Source organism: Geotrypetes seraphini, chromosome 1, assembly GCF_902459505.1.
Source record: "Geotrypetes seraphini chromosome 1, aGeoSer1.1, whole genome shotgun sequence".
NCBI lineage: Eukaryota > Metazoa > Chordata > Amphibia > Gymnophiona > Dermophiidae > Geotrypetes > Geotrypetes seraphini.
The window spans coordinates 388,691,189-388,707,408 of NC_047084.1; the positions used below are offsets into that span (position 1 = coordinate 388,691,189).

Sequence of the window (16,220 nt, forward strand, 5' to 3'; positions counted from 1 at the left end):
ATAGTCTCCGAATTATGGTGCAACTTGGAGTGTTAAGCCTAGGCGACAAAAGCTGTAGCCGCAGCCGCTTTTAAACCTGAGGCTGCGGTCTCAAAAAGCTTCTTATGAACAAAATCTAGCCTGTGGTCCTGGGCATGCTTTCAATAGGAAGGGAGATATGCTTTGTAACCTGTTTGTAATCTGCACCACCAATGAATCTACTTTCAGAGGAACAAAGAACTGGTTAAATTCTGCATCCATTGGATAAGAGCTTTGCCATGGATTTGGCCACCAGAAGGGGCCTCTCTGGGACCTCCCAATGGTAAGTGAGGATTTCATAATATCTTGATGAGAGGGAAAACAGGATATCTGTGCCTTTATGTAGCACAGGACTGTGGAGTTTCTATCTTTAATTCCTGGAGGGATTCCATGATCACCTCCAAAAGCGCTGAAGGTTTAAACAGACTGCGCAGTGTCGTGTCCTCCACCAGATGTGGTCCCCTAGAAATGAAGCAGCATCTCCTGCTAAAGAGGACCCTGACTGGGAGAGTAAAGGCATTGAAATAGTGCCCTCAGACTGAACCTCCCTATCATGTGCATGGCACTGTTACTGGGAAATTGCACTCTTTGGGGTGCCACGATCCTCGCAGATTCCAGCAGCAAGGCTGCGATCCACAAGGATTCCATGTGGCCCTTGTGGTGACACATCAACACCACACCAGACACAAATACACCGACAATCCAACGCAGGACTTATGCGCTCAACCTTAAAACAGTTCCTGATAGCGCTCTGAGGGTGGGTGTGTGGGAAACCCCCCACTAAACTTACAAGTGTTTGCGCTGCCGTTGGGAGTGTGTGGAGGGGGAAACCCCCCCCAACTAAACTGAAAAGTGCCGAATACGCAAAAATCGAAGGAAAACGGCAGTTTCCACTGTAATGAGGGGGTCCCCCCCCCAACAGAAGCGCAAACACTTGTAAGTTTACTGGGGGGTTCCCCCCCAAAACCTCCCTTCAGAGCGCTAACAGGAACTGTTTTAAAGTCACGCGCACATGTCTTGTGCGGGATTGTCGGCGCGTTTTTGTCTGGCGTGCATTAGTTACGGTACCGGCCCATGTTAATCATGTAAGCTTTAAAAATATTGATAAATTCATGGGGAACCACTGACCAGGGCATACAGACGGCCCTGCAGATGCTGATGATGGGGATTTGTGGTCGCATCATGGCTGCACTTTGCCGGGGACACAGTTGTGCTGCTCCCCAGTTCAAATCTGGACTTATTTCCTGGCCCTTGGACCAACTAGGCATTAACAACCCCCCTCCAGAAGGATCAGAGAGGAGGCTAAGCTAGTGGTTCCTGCCTCCCCACACCACGTGCTACACGGCACGTGGAACATAGATGATACTCAGACGACCATCCACCACAAACGTGGCATGAATCCAAGGTACATAAGAACATAAGAATAGCCTTACTGGGTCAGACCAATGGTCCATCAAGCCCAGTAGCCCGTTCTCACGGTGGCCAATCTAGGTCACTAGTACCTGGCCAAAACCCATGGAGTAGCAATATTCCATGCTACCGATCCAGGGCAAGCAGTGACTTCCCCCATGTCTTTCTTCATAACAGACTATGGAATTTTCCTCCAGGAACTTGTCTAAACCTTTCTTAAAACCAGCTACGTTATCCGCTTTTACCACAACCTCTGGCAATGCATTCCCGAGCTTAACTATTCTCTGAGTGAAAAAAATTTCCTCCTATTGGTTTTAAAAGTATTTCCATGTAACTTCGAGTGTCCTCTAGTCTTTGTAATTTTTGACGGAGTAAAACCTGTTCTACTCCACTCAGGATTTTATAGACTTCAATCATATCTCTCTTCAGTCATCTCTTTTCCAAGCTGAAGAGCCCTAACCATTTTAGTCTTTCCTCATACGAGAGGAGTTCCATCACACCATCCCTGAGGAGTCCATCACACCTGTTTTTAAGCAAAATCGAGGTGTTTTGAGGCAGAGGCTATTTTCAGATCAGGAAATTCAAGATGGCTGCAGCAGCAACAATTTTAGCAACAAATATAGTTAAGGATCTACACTGGGGACTAAAAATTAGCTATTTTAGAGGTGGGAGAATCTAACTCTAACCCCAGAACCACAAAAAAATTTGATTTTAAGAACAACCCTCCTCCCCCTCCCGATTTTGCTGGCCACGCTGAACCTGTTATTCACTGTGCTATACTGTGTGCTGGGAGAACCTCAGCCTCAACAAGCCTGGAATCCAGACTGCTTGTGTCTTCTGGAGACCTCAATCCCCACTGGATCATGCTATGTCAGGTTCCATCTCTGGCGGTATTCAAAGCCACACTAAAAGCTCACTTATTTGAAGCTGCATTTATATACTAACCCAACCAATATATCTATCTGTCATTCCCTTAATAGTCTCCTATAACCTTTTAGCCCCCGCTGTGTCTGTCATAATTAGGTTGTAAGCTGTTCAGAACAGGGACCGTCTCTTGCATGTTCAGTGCTGCGTGCGCCTGGTAGCAATATAGAAATAATTGTTATTATCTTGTGCACGCAAACGACAGGAGGAAATCAGTTGGGCCTGATCCTGGAAAAACCACCACAGAGCCACTCAGCCTGTACTCAAGCCCACTGCAGATGAATCTGGGGCAAGCCTTGCTCCCAAGGGAACGGTCCCTGAGCCCCTGAACTGTTGATGCAGGCTGTGCAAGTGAGTACACTGCAAAGCAGTCTGCCCCTTGGAAGCAGACCCTCAACCTTGGAATCTGTGCTTTCCCTCAGTCAGAGCTGACCCAGGAATGGAATCCTCTGCAGCACCAAAAAGTCTCGAAAACGGTTGCCAAAAAGATCAAATTTAATTGATAAAACATGAGCAGAAAACAGAGGCTCCTACCATCTCACTGATAGCCCACAGAATTTCTTATAAAATAGTTTTACTAACTTTCAAAATACTAACTGTTAAAGCTCCAACATTCTTGGAAAGACACTTTATCCCATACATTCCAATTAGAACGCTAAAATCTGAGGGAAAAAATCTGCTCGTGGTCCCGTCCCTACGAATCATAAATACACGAAGAGATACTATCTTTTCAGTCACAGCTCCAATATGGAATGCGTTGCCAGCTTATATTAAAGAAGAAAAAACACTTAAAGTTCAAAGGAATGCTAAAATGTTGGTTATATAAGGATGCTTTCGAGACTTGACTTACGCAAGACAATTCAATGCTTCTCTTTAAAAAGAGAGAAATCTTTTACCCCCCCTTATGTTTTGACTTACGCAAGATAATTCACTGCTTCTTTCTAAAAACAAAAACTTTTACTCCCCTCATGTTTTGACCTTTTTTGTCTTTCTTTCTTATATTTATTGTAGTTCCTCCCGCTCCCCTATGTGAAAGTTTGTAATATCTTTGTCGTCAATGTATTTTAAACAGTATAGACCCCTTCTTTTATTTGTAAATCACTTTGAAATTATAATATTGCGATTGAATCAAATTTATAATAAAACCTGAAACTTGAAAACTTGATAACTGAAGAACTGGAAGATATCCCAGAAGGATGGGAGGCAGAGCAACAGAATGCTAATGAAACTCCATACAAGAATTCTCGCGAGAAGGAATTGACTACCCACAGGTTCAGGAATGAAGCATCTGTCACACTACAAACAGATTTGAATATATGAAATTTCTTTGACAGAAAATTAGTGAAAATTATTATTACTATTATTTTTTTGATAGTCTATGACAACAAGTTGTTCAAATAATCCTTTTTAAACACTGTACCTTGTGAAATCATGAGAGAGCTCTGGAGAGAAAATCCAGTTTGCTACAGCAGCACAATCAACAATCTGTGTTCGAATCATCTTGTCAATCAGTACAGCAATCATCTGTAAAAACAGAAAGTAAATTAGACATGTCAAAAGCCACTTGTTTCCACCGACTGCAAGTGGGATCTATAGGATTTAAGAACTAGGGCCTTCAATTAATTCTACTCACAGCAAAGTCCGCATGTGAATTTTCATTTTACGAACAGTGCTCACTTTTTTCAGTTGCTCATATACCCTATATCCCTCATTACAAAAGAAATACAGTAATTACAATGTGATTTAAAATGCAAAGTGTAAAGGATGACATTTGGCATTCACAGCATTTCAGCATTTAGCCTTGGCACCTACACATGACCTCAGTGTACCAGTATTACAGTACTTGCCATTAAGCATGTTGCATAAGCACATACTCCATTTACCTGCATAATTGAGCTCCTGTCCCCTTCCCCACCTCCCCCCATGTTCAATGACACCGATTTGGTACACTAGCTATAAGCCCAAATGGAAAAAACTTCATAGAAACATGATGGCAGATAAAGGCCAAATGGCCCATGAAGTCTGCCCATCCACAGTAACCATTATCTATCTCTTCCTCTCTCTAAGAGATCCCACATGCCTATCCCATGCTTTCTTGAATTCAGAGACAGTCTGTTTCCACCACCTCTTCCAGGAGACTGTTCCACACATTTACAACCCTTTCTGTAAAAAAGTATTTCCTTAGATTACTCCTGAGCCTCTTAATTCCATCCTATGCCAAGGGTGGGCAACTCCGGTCTTCGAGGGCCGGAATCCAGTTGGGTTTTCAGGATTTCCCCAATGAATATGCATAAGATCTATTTGCACTGCTTTCAATAAATATTCATTAGGGAAATCCTGAAAACCCGACTGTCCCCATCCCTGTCCTATGCCCTCTCATTCCAGAGCTTCCTTTCAAATGAGAGATTCGACTCATGTACATTTACACTATGTAGGTATTTAAATGTCTCTATCATATCTCCCCTCTCCCGAATTTTCTCCAAAGTATACATATTAAGATCTCTAAGTCTGTCCTCATACCCCTTATGACAAAGACCACAAACCATTTTAGCAGCCTTCCTCTGGACCGACTCCATCATTTTTATATCTTTCTGGAAGGTGCGGTCTCCAGAATTGCACACAATATTCTAAATAAGATCTCACAAGTCTTATACAGGGGCATCAATACCTCCTTTTTCCTACTGGCCATACGTCTCTCTATGCACCCTGGCATCCTTCTAGCTTTTGCAGTCACCTTAAGATCACCACATACAATCACACCGAAGTCCAGCTCTTCTGTTGTGCACATAAGTTCTTCACCCCCTACACTGTGCTGTTCCCTTGGTTTTTTGCAGCCCAAATGCATGACCTTGCATTTCTTTGCATTAAATTTTAGCTGCTAAATTTCAGCCCATTCTTCAAGCTTCACTAGGTCTTTCTTCATATTATTCACATATTGCAGATTTTGGTATCATCCACAAGGGGCAAATCTTATCAGATAGCCCTTCAGCAATATCGTTTATAAAAATGTAATATCGTTTATAAAAATGTTAAAAAAGAACAGGCAAGAACAGAACCTTGAGGCACACCACTGGTAACATCCATTGACCACTACCCTCTGTTGCCTTCTACTCAACCAGTTCCTGACCCAGCCTATCACATTTGGGCCCATCCCGAGGGCACTCAGTTTATTTATTAGACACCTGTGTAAAACACTGTCAAAGGCTTTGCTAAAATCTAAATACACCACATCTAGTGCACTCCTTCTATCCAATTCTGTGGTCACCCAGTCAAAGAAATTGATCAGATTTGTCTGACAAGACCTACCTCTAGTGCAGGGATCTCAAAGTCCCTCCTTGAGGGCCGCAATCCAGTTGGGTTTTCAAAGTTTCCCCAATGAATATGCATTGAAAGCAGAGCATGTATATAGATCTCATGCATATTCATTGGGGAAATCCTGAAAACCCGACTGGATTGCAGCCCTCAAGGAGGGACTTTGAGACCCATGCTCTAGTGAATCCATATTTGCTTCCGGTCCTGTAATCCACCAGATTCCAGAAACGTCACCATTCTCTGTTTTAAAAATGTTTCCAATTATTTGCTTACCATAAAATTCAGACTTACTGGCCTGTAATTCCCTACTTCTTTGTGGAGAGAGATCACATCTGCCTTTCTTCAGAGTCCTCTGGTATCACCCTCGACTATAGTTAAGCATTAAAAAGGTCAGTCAGTGGAGCCATCAGAACTTCTCTTAAGTTCCTTCAGTACCCTTGGATGTACACCATCCGGCCCCATTGCTTTGCCTACCTTTAATTTAGCTAGTTGCTCACAAACACAACCCTCTGAAAATCGATCAGTGTCTACTGCTCCATCTCTATTTGCATTTGTCTTCTGTGGTCCTGCTCTCGGCGTTTCAGCCGTGAACACAGAATAGAAATATTTGCTAAGCAATTCAGCCTCTTCTTTATCAGCTTCTACATATTTCTCCCCTTCACCTTTGAGTCTTATAATGCCACGTTTGCACATCTTCCTATCACTGATGTATCTAAAAAATGTCTTGTCTCCCCGTTTTACCGTGTCAGCTATTTTTTCTTCCATTTGCATTAGAGAATGACATGGTGACAAAATTCATCACCGTTCCCGTCCCTGCGGATAACCGCGGGAAACCATCTTCATGTCATTTTTTAAGGAGAGAGGGAAGAATCAGAGTATGAATGGTCACAACCACTGACCCACAAGCTTTGCTTTGAAGAATGCTGGTGTAGAAGGACTGAGGTTGAAATAGACACTAGAAAATGACATGGGATTATTTCCTGCGGTTATCCGCGGGGACGGGAACGGTGATGAATTTTGTCACCGTGTCATTCTCTAATTTGCATTTCTGCTTTCCTGGCTAAGCGACCAGCCTCTCGTACGTTTTCCAGATATTTTTGCCTGTCTTCCTCTTTCTGTGATCCTTTGAAGTTTATGAAAGCTAACCTCTTATTCCTTACCTTCTCAGTTACTACTTTTGAGAACCAAAGCGGCCTTCTTTTTCTCTTCTTTTTACTTATTTGCCTCACAAAAAGGTTTGTTGCCCTTGCAATCGCTCCTTTTAGTTTTGCCCACTGCATTTCTACTCCTTCCAGACATTCCAATTCCTCAACGTAATCCCCCATCCACACAAAGTTAGTTTTTTAAAAGTCTAGAACCTCTCTATACCAATCTCAATATTAAACCGTACCACACAGTAATCACTGGATGCCAGATGATTATCCACTGTAATATTAGAAACACATTCCCTTTTGTAAGCACTAAGTCCAGTATGACCCCATTCCGCTTGGGTTCCATTACCAACTGCTAGAACAGTTTTCCTTATAGAAAATCCAGAATCTCCCTACTTCTAGAAGACTCCCGCAATAGGGATACCTCAATCAACATCTGGCATGTTAAAATCACCTTTTAGTAAAACTTCCCTATTTTTAAGATATGTTCTTAATGTCTACTATTAAATCTCTGTCCACTTCTTCCATCTTTGAAGGAGGCCCGTATATCACACCATTCCATCTTTCCAAATTGATCCACAGTGCCTCTTCCTTGCCATGCAGATTCTGCAATTGTGTGGCTTTAATATGGTCTTTAACATATAACACTACTCCCCCTCCTTTACTTCCTACCCTGTCTTTCCTGAAGAGATTATAGCTCGGTATAACTATATCCCAGTCATGGATCTCCGTGAACCACGTCTCTGTGATCACCACCATATCCAACTCATCTTCCATCACAGCTTCTAGATCCAGAATCTTGTTTCCCATACTTTGAGCATTAGTATATACTTATTTTCAGAATTTGCCCCCTTTCCCCATCTGTTTAGAGGTATTCAGTGGTTTATTTATCTGAGGGCTTATACTCACCTGGGGATTTTGATCACCTTGCCCCATCACTTCTAGTTTAAAGCCTTCAGTAGATTAACCAGCCTGCTGCCAAAGACAGTTCTTTCCTTCTTTGATAGATGCAACTCATCCCATGGTCCAGGAAGCCATAATACGCTAGACAACATCCACGTAGCCACACATTCATTGCCAGGATGCAAGCTTCTATGCCCTGGCCTTTACTCCAGGGCTGCCCACCTGGACGGGAGGTGGAGCCCTGGGATTTTCTATTCCCAAAGAATCTCTGTCATGTTCTCTGAAAGGATCTTTGGGACAAGGACCAAGAAGACAAAAGGTGTGAACAGCAGGAGCTGTGAAAGGACTCACAGGCTTCCCCTTTAGAGGTCCTAGGCCTGCTGTCCAGGAGCGACTTTTGGCAACGATCCTGGACATTAACCATGAGGTAATTCAACCCCTGGCCAAACAGCATATTGCCTCTGAAAGGAAAACTGCTGAGTATGGCTTTGGATGTCAAATCCACAGCCCAATATCTGATCCACAGGATTCTGCGAGGAGACACAAAATAAGCTGAGACCTTGCCTACTATCCAATACAGATCATACAAAGCATCAGACACATAGTCCACTCCCACCAGCAACAGATGGGACTGGGGATCCGAATGCGTACCACTTGGGTCACACAATTTAGAATGGCACGCTCGAGCCACAAAAGGAGGCTGTCACAGCAGCTAGAGACAAGGCCTCAAAACTGCCTTTTGAGCAACATGTCCAGTCTATGATCCTGTTGATCCTTAAGAGCTACACCCCCCCTCATTGGGAAGGGATGTGCGCTTGGTCACCTGAACTACCAGAGTCCACTTTAGGCATAGCAAACATCTGCTGGAACTCCTGGTACATAGGATATAGCTTGGACACTGATTTTGCCACTTTAAGGGAGTCCTCCGGGTTTTCCCCAGTGCTCGGAAATCAGGACTTTCAGATCCGGATGCCACGGAAACACGGTAGGCTGAGAGTGGACCCCGCTCAACAGGGAATAGTTGGAAGTAGGCTGAGGAGATTCAATTTTGAGCTCCTTACAGACTCAATGAGAAGATTTGTAAGACAGCAGAGCTGAACAGCCTGTGAAGAGGGGCCCTCGCCCTGGTCTGCAGCAGCACTCAGACCCTGATCCACTTTGCCCAGTCTGTGAAAGAGGATAAGCAACTATATCATCATCTTCAAGGACCCCATCTGACCAGCTGTCGGTGTCCGAGGGAGAAATAGGCCTCCGTGGAGAAGCAGATGCTGAAACACAGGGAGGCTGTGCAGATGGTCTCTCTCCAACTGACCTGGAAGGCGCATCAGTGCCGCCAACATAGGCTTGCCAAAGCAAGTTCACAAAGTCAGGCATAAAGGGCACAGAAGACTGAGAACCCCCTTCAATAATAATAATAATAACTTTATTCTTCTATACCGCCATAATCGTGAGACTTCTAGGCTATTTACATTGAAGAGAGCTGAACAGTCAGTGAGTTACAATATGCAGATAGTCAGTTAATTATGCAGAATCTTTAAATGCAGCGAATTACAATATACAGATTGTTAAAAAAATTTCAGACTTATACGCAGGGGTGGACATGTTAGAAATAATAGAATTTGATTTAGTGTTTGGTGTAGTTACTGTTTAGGTGATATATCTGTCGAATAAGGCAGTTTTTATGGCTTTTCTAAAAGCGTCATAGGTCAGTCTAGCTCCATTAATGTAGGGAGTGCTTTCTTTTCGGTTTGAGACCATCAGAACCTTTATTAGGTATCGGGCAAAACTGTCCCCCAAGTGTCCAAACATTCGTTTGGCAGCAGTAATAAGGTGGTCAGAGGCTGAATCTGAGGTCCCCACTTCCCCAGCATGTGCAGAACATCCCTCAGGTGACTAACCTGCACAAACCTCACATGAATTCATATCATTGGAGCATGAGGACTCCATCCCTGGTAGTTAGAATAAAAAACAATGTTTTTTGAAGAAGTTTGAGAACTTAGAATTCAAATCAGGAAAAATCCAAGATGGCTGCCAACAGGCTTTCCCGCTGAAAAAACAGCTGTAACTCCACCAGAGGACCTCAAAAGCCAGTGATTTTAGGATTTCTGGGGTGGGGTAACAGGGCTATAACAAAATAGAACCTTAAGAGCCACAATTTCAGACCTCCCCAAACTGCCCTGTGGGCTTTGAAAGCCCTACTCAAAGACCAGATGCTGGGAAGATATGCTGTGGCCTGCCAGAGCTCCTCTCAGGGTAGCTGGAAATAGGAGATGACCTCTGCCACCAGGAAAACTGTCTCTTCTGACTCTTTAGCTGCCAGCTGGCCCAGAGCCAAACTGAGCCTCAAACCCTAGGACCTTCAAATGCTGTGAGAGGGGGGAGAAAAGTACAGCCGACACTGTGTGCGCTCTGAAGAAACACAATTGGTGCCAGTACAGCTTGCGCTAGCACTCCTGATCACGTCAAGGAGTAAGCAAACAGCAGGGGATACTAGTGCTGCCCGATTCGCGATTCAAATCGATTCGCCGATTCACTTTGGGTGAATCGATTCAAATCGGTTTGCTATTGAAGAAAATTGGACTTACCGATTCGTTGGCCTCCTTGCTACCGCAGATTTTGCCTGGCCAGGGAGGAGAAGAGAGAGCCTTGCTGCCGGGAAGGAGAGAGCCTTGCTGCCCCGATCTGCACAAGAGACCCGTTCGGGCTTTCTCTCTGCCACTGGAGTCCTTGCTTCTGATGTAACTTCCGGTTCTGCAAGCAAAAGCTGCCGTAGCGAATGCAATTCACTACCCTGCCACTACTCTGGGCGTCTTCTCTCAATTCGGCCGCCCACGCGGAAACAGGAAGTTTTCACTGAGGGCAGGCCGCAGTGAAGAGAAGACTCAAGGAGTAGTGTCAGGAGTGGATTGCTACCGGTTTCGGCAGACCTCTTCCGGACTCTCTTTGGGAAAGGTGCGGGGGTGTGGTGGTGTTGGGGGCTTAGGAGTGCCATAAAAAAAATAAAAAGATAGATGAAGGGAGAGGGGAGATGGGGAGTTGGCAGACTGGAGGAAAGATGGGGAGAAGATAGATGGGAGAAATGAACTTGGTGGAGGGGGGAGATGGACTTAGGGGAGATCATGGAGAGGGGAGATGGGGAAAGGATAGAAGAAATAAGGATCTAAAACAGGAGTGAGAGAGAGATGGTGGACAATGGGATTTAGGGAGGAAAGGAACAGAAAGGGAGAGAAGTTGCACACAAGGGATGGTGTGGCAGGGGGGATAGAGGTACTGGATAGGAGGGTAGTTGGGAAGAGAAAGGGAGACATGGTGGACCCTGGGGTGGTGGAGAAGGAGAGAGAGATGAGGAATGAAAGGGTAATTCGGAAAAGGTGGATCTGTGGATGGAGATGAAAAAAAGGAAAGATACCAGACCTCCGGGGGAGGGAAGGGAAACGGAAGGGGAGGACAGAGATGGCAGATGGATGGTTAGCATGGAGAAAGAAGGAGACCCTAGCAAGTTATCAGAAGCCAACCGGAGCCGGGGACCGATAAGATCTGAATAATGATCAGACAACAAAAGGTAGAAAAAATAATTTTATTTTCTATTTTGTGGTGTTAGACCACGAACATGTGCTAGGATTAAGAGAGAAAGGAAAAGTCTTTTTTGTTTGTTTATTTTCTTTACACCACAGCGCCAGTGTGGGTAGGAGAGGGCAAAGTGGGTGAAGAGGCTATAAAAGGGGTGAAGAGGCTATAAAATAAACCCACCAGGATATTTGAAAAAAACACATCTACTTGGGCAGGAAAATTGAATCAAATTTATTTTCCTGAATCGGGCAGCACTAGGGAACATCCCCGAGTTCCACAGTTCAAGCAGGCTGGCTGAGCAGGTCCCTGCAGGGTCCACCAGTCAGCTGCAGATAAGAACGCTGCTGGGTCAGACCAGTGGTCCATCGTGCCCAGCAGTCCGCTCACGCAGCGGCCCTCTGGTCAAAGACCAGTGCCCTAACTGAGACTAGCCTTACCTGTGTACGTTCTGGTTCAGCAGGAACTTGTCTAACTTTGTCTTGAATCCCTGGAGGGTGTTTTCCCCTATGACAGACTCCGTAAGAGCGTTCCAGTTTTTTACCACTCTCTGGGTGAATAAGAACTTCCTTACGTTTGTACAGAATCTTCTCCCCTTTTAACTTTAGAGAGTGCCCTCTCATTCTCTCTACCTTGGAGAGGGTGAACAACCTGTCTTTATCTACTAAGTCTATTCCCTTCATTATCTTGAATGTTTCAATCATGTCCCCTCTCAATCTCCTCTGTTCGAGGGAGAAAAGGCTCAGTTTCTCTAATCTTTCACTGTACGGCAACTCCTCCAGCCCCTTAACCATTTTAGTCGCTCTTCTCTGGACCCTTTCGAGTAGTACTGTGTCCTTTTCATGTAAGGTGACCAGTGCTTGACGCAATACTCCAGGTGAGGGCGCACCATGGTCCGGTACAGCGGCATGATAACATTCTCCGATCTATTCATGATCCCCTTCTTTATCATTCCTAGCATTCTGTTTGCCCTTTTCGCCGCCGCCGCACACTGCGCAGACGGCTTCATCGACTTGTCGATCATAGCTCCCAAGTCTCTTTCCTGGGAGGTCTCTCCAAGTACCATCCCGGACATCCTGTATTTGTGCATGAGATTTTTTTTATTTTAAAATCTTTATTAGATTTCAATTTTTTAATGACAATAGAATCATAATGAAAATAAACAGTTTCCCAGATATAACCAATATCATAAAATAATTAATATAACAAGGAAATTAAACATATGTCCTTCAATTGTTAATTAGTCCACAAACCTTGAGGAAGGAGTATCAATAAAATCGAAGACTAATTTACACCATCATCACTTTAAAGGAACCAAAAATCAGGCGACCTGAAGTGAACCCAAGTATCTATCTACGAGCATTATTCCTGGATATTGATTGGGGTACTTGCAGTTGTCACCTCTTTATCCAAAATAAATCTCGACAGTTGTGTGGAATAAAAAAATATATATCTAGCGGGCGGCCGCCCGCCCGGCCCGGTGTTCCCTCTAAGCTGAGCAGGTGTCCTCCAGCTGCATTGCTACCACTAGGGGGTGGAATATTTTCAGTCGCTAAGGACAGGTATGTTCCCTGGAGTCCTGCAGAACTTGCCTGTCCCTCACAATTGAAAAATGTGACAGTAAAACAGCACCCTCTATTGGTGAGACTGTGGGTGGAGGACTCCTGCTCAGCTTAGAGGGAACAGTGATTTTAGCCCCCTTGAAATTTACAAAACAATTGCATGGGAATCTTAATACAAATGTATCACATATTTTTAAAACCTGGGGTCTCAAAAGTAAGAATTGTTTTCTCTTTCTTTGTGTTTGCCTGGAGACATCTGGGTACATTCTTATTTTTTGATTCAGAAGCAAAACATCTTTATATTTAAAGAACAACTTTAACAACCACTCTTTATCTGAATCTAGAACTAATTGAACAAAGAGTATAGCGGAAATTAACTGTTCTGATTCTGTCTTCTCTAATATATTTGTTAAATCTAAGATATCTATTGGTATTTCATGATAATCCTCTGTAGGCTTCTTCTTTCCCAAGGAAATGTAATAAATTTTTGAAATAGGAGGAAAAGAGTTTTGCGGGACTTTCAGTACCTCCGATAAATCTCTCTTAAACATATCCAGTGCTGATGTAATCATTGATTTCGGAATATTAATCTCAGGTTTTGTCTCCTTGATAAATTTTCCAAAACTTCAATTTTAAAGTTAATATTTCCACTATCTTTTATAAGGAGCTGGTTCTGTGCTCCTAAAATTTCCAATTTCTTTTCTTGATCAATTAATTTCTTCTCCAATTTGCCCACTCTTTGTTGTAGAGTCACAGTCTCAGATAATATCCCGGCACAATGTGTGGATAAAGTTTGGATTTGAGTTCCCAGAGAAATTTGTAAGGATGAAATCGTGTCCCAAATAGAATTCAAATCAATTACAGATGGCTTTTCCAAGAGAGTTAATGAATAGTTATTTTTCAAGTCTTTAAGTGCCACAGTACCTGTTGTTTTACTCGAAGGTAACTCTTGCAGTTCCCCTGCCAATTCCTGGACTCTGCAAGGCAGCAACGATGGTATTGAGGCAGCAAAAACTCTCCGGACCGCAAGATCTTCATCCTCCTCCTCTTCACAGCTCTCGGAGGGAGCTGCATAACTCCCCTCGCTTCCCATGTCCTGCAACACAGTTTGGGGTGTGTGGCTGCGCCAGCGTGTTTTGCTCTTCCAGCAAGACACTAGTTGCCTCGAAAGAGATATTGGGGCTCTCCGATACACCCCCACCTCGTACCGAGCACTTTCCTCCCAGTTCCTCTTGGATTCCACGCTGGACGAACGCATCCATCGGACCAGAGATTGGCTGTGGCCCAGGTTCCAAAGAATGAACCCAGGTCTTGGATTTGCGCTTCACCATAGATATCATAAGTAAAGAGAAAACTGGGCTCGACGGCATTCCACGTTCAGCCTGAGCTTCAGGTTGCCATCTTGGTTAAGCTCCTCCCCTCACAACATTATCTGTGCATACTTACCTACATACATCACTTTATACTTATCCACATTAAACCTCATCTGCCATGTTGATGCTCATTCCTCGAGCATGATTATGTCACGTTGCAAATCTTCGCAATCCCCCTGTGTCTTCATTTCTCTGAATAACTTCATATCGTCCGCAAATTTAATCACCTCACTCGTCGTACCAATGTCCAGATCATTAAGATATTGAAGATCACGGTCCAAGCACTGAGCCCTGCGGCACCCCACTGGTGACGCTCTTCCAGTCCGAGTATTGTCAATTTACCTCCACTCTGTTTCCTATGCTCCAGCCAGTTTTTAATCCACGTAAGTATTTCACCCTCGATTCCATGGCTCGCAATTTTCCAAAGTAGTCGTTCATGTGGAACCTTATCAAACGCCTTCTGAAAATTCAGATATACAATGTCGACCGAGTCGCCCTTGTCTATCTGTCTGTTTACTTCCTCAAAGAAGTGCAGCAAGTTCGTCAAACACGATCTGCCTTTGCTAAAACCATGCTGACTGGTCCTCATCAGCCCATGTCTGTCAAGGTGATTAATGATGTGGTCCTTTATCAGCGACTCCACCATTTTTCTCCGTACCGAGTTCAGACTCACCGGTCTATAGTTTCCTGGATCTCCCCTCAAACCTTTCCTGAAGATCGGCGTAACATTCGCCACTTTCCAGTCTTCCAGAATCTTTCCCGATTTGATCAATAGATTGGCTATTAGTTGAAGCAATTCAGCTATGGTCCCTTTCAGTTCCTTGATGACCCTTGGATGGATGCTATCCGGTCCCAGGGATTTATCGCTCTCTTAAGCCTATCAATCTGCCTACACACCTCCTCTAGACTGACCGTCAATCCTGTCAGCTTTCCGTCTTCATTTGCAGTATATAGCCTGATGGGTTCCGGTATGCTGTGTTCAGTTTGTCGGCGATTGCTTTGTCCTCCTTTAGCGCTCCCTTTATTCCATGGTCATCCAACAATCCCACCGCTTCTTTCGCAGGCTGTTTCCCCTTAATATATTGAAAGAACGGCTTGAAGTTCTTCGCCTCCTTCGCTATTTTTTCCTCGTAGTCTCTTTTGGCCCCTTTTACCGCCTTATGGCACCTGCGTTGATTTTGTTTGTGCTTGTTCCAGTTTTTGTCAGTTTTTGACCTTTTCCATTTCGTAAACGAAGTTTTCTTGTCTCTGATCGCAAAGTTGATCTTGATTGGTGAGATGTGGTACCAAAGGCGTGTTTGGTACAGGGTGTCGAGGCATTGGTGATCTCGATGTAGAGGCACACCTCAGAGGTGATACTTCCTATAACGAAGGAAAGCAAGATTGCTGTTGATGCTGTTTGGCATGCATTGGTTTACTCGATGCTAGAGATCCTGGCATCATTTGGTGAGATGAGGAATGGGAATCCTTCTTAGCTTGTTTACTGGATGGTGTCAGCATTGGTGCCAAGGAAGTTGATGCCAAATGATGCGGCAATTGTGGTGCTGACTTCAACACGGTGTCGACATTGGGCGCAGAGCATATCTGTCCAAAAAGTTTTTCCTGCTGCAGTTGTTGAGCCTTCTTTTGTAATGTTGAACAGCACTGACAAGAGTGTACTTGGTGCTCAGGACCAAGGCACCGAAGACACCAACTATGCAGATCAGTGACTGATATGGCACTCTTGCACTGAGAACATCTCTTGAAGCCGGTAGTAGAAGGCTTTGACACTGAAGAAAAAACCAGCACCAATTTCCTCTCTTCCCCTCCATATCCAGCATCTGCCCTCTCTCCCCTTCTAGCCAGCATCTACCCCCTCTTCAATCCCCCCACCAACAGCATCTGCCTCCTCCTTCCCCTTCTATCCAGCATCTGCCTCCTTTCCCCTCTCCCACATCCAGCATCTGTCCCCCCCCTTCCATCCAGCATCTGCCTCTCTCTTAAACCTCCCACATACATCA

At 44.3% G+C, this 16,220-nt stretch overlaps 1 protein-coding gene across 5 annotated transcripts in view; it reads right to left on the reverse strand.

Annotated features, from left to right (window-relative positions):
* Positions 1–16,220, reverse strand: part of NCBP1 (nuclear cap binding protein subunit 1) — a 397,555-nt gene that overhangs the window by 55,254 nt on the left and 326,081 nt on the right. For all 5 annotated transcript variants that reach the window (XM_033917013.1, XM_033917021.1, XM_033917038.1 and 2 more), the window contains one exon: positions 3,773–3,876. In XM_033917013.1, the coding sequence (XP_033772904.1) occupies positions 3,773–3,876 (104 nt within the window). The remainder of the gene's footprint in view (positions 1–3,772; positions 3,877–16,220) is intronic.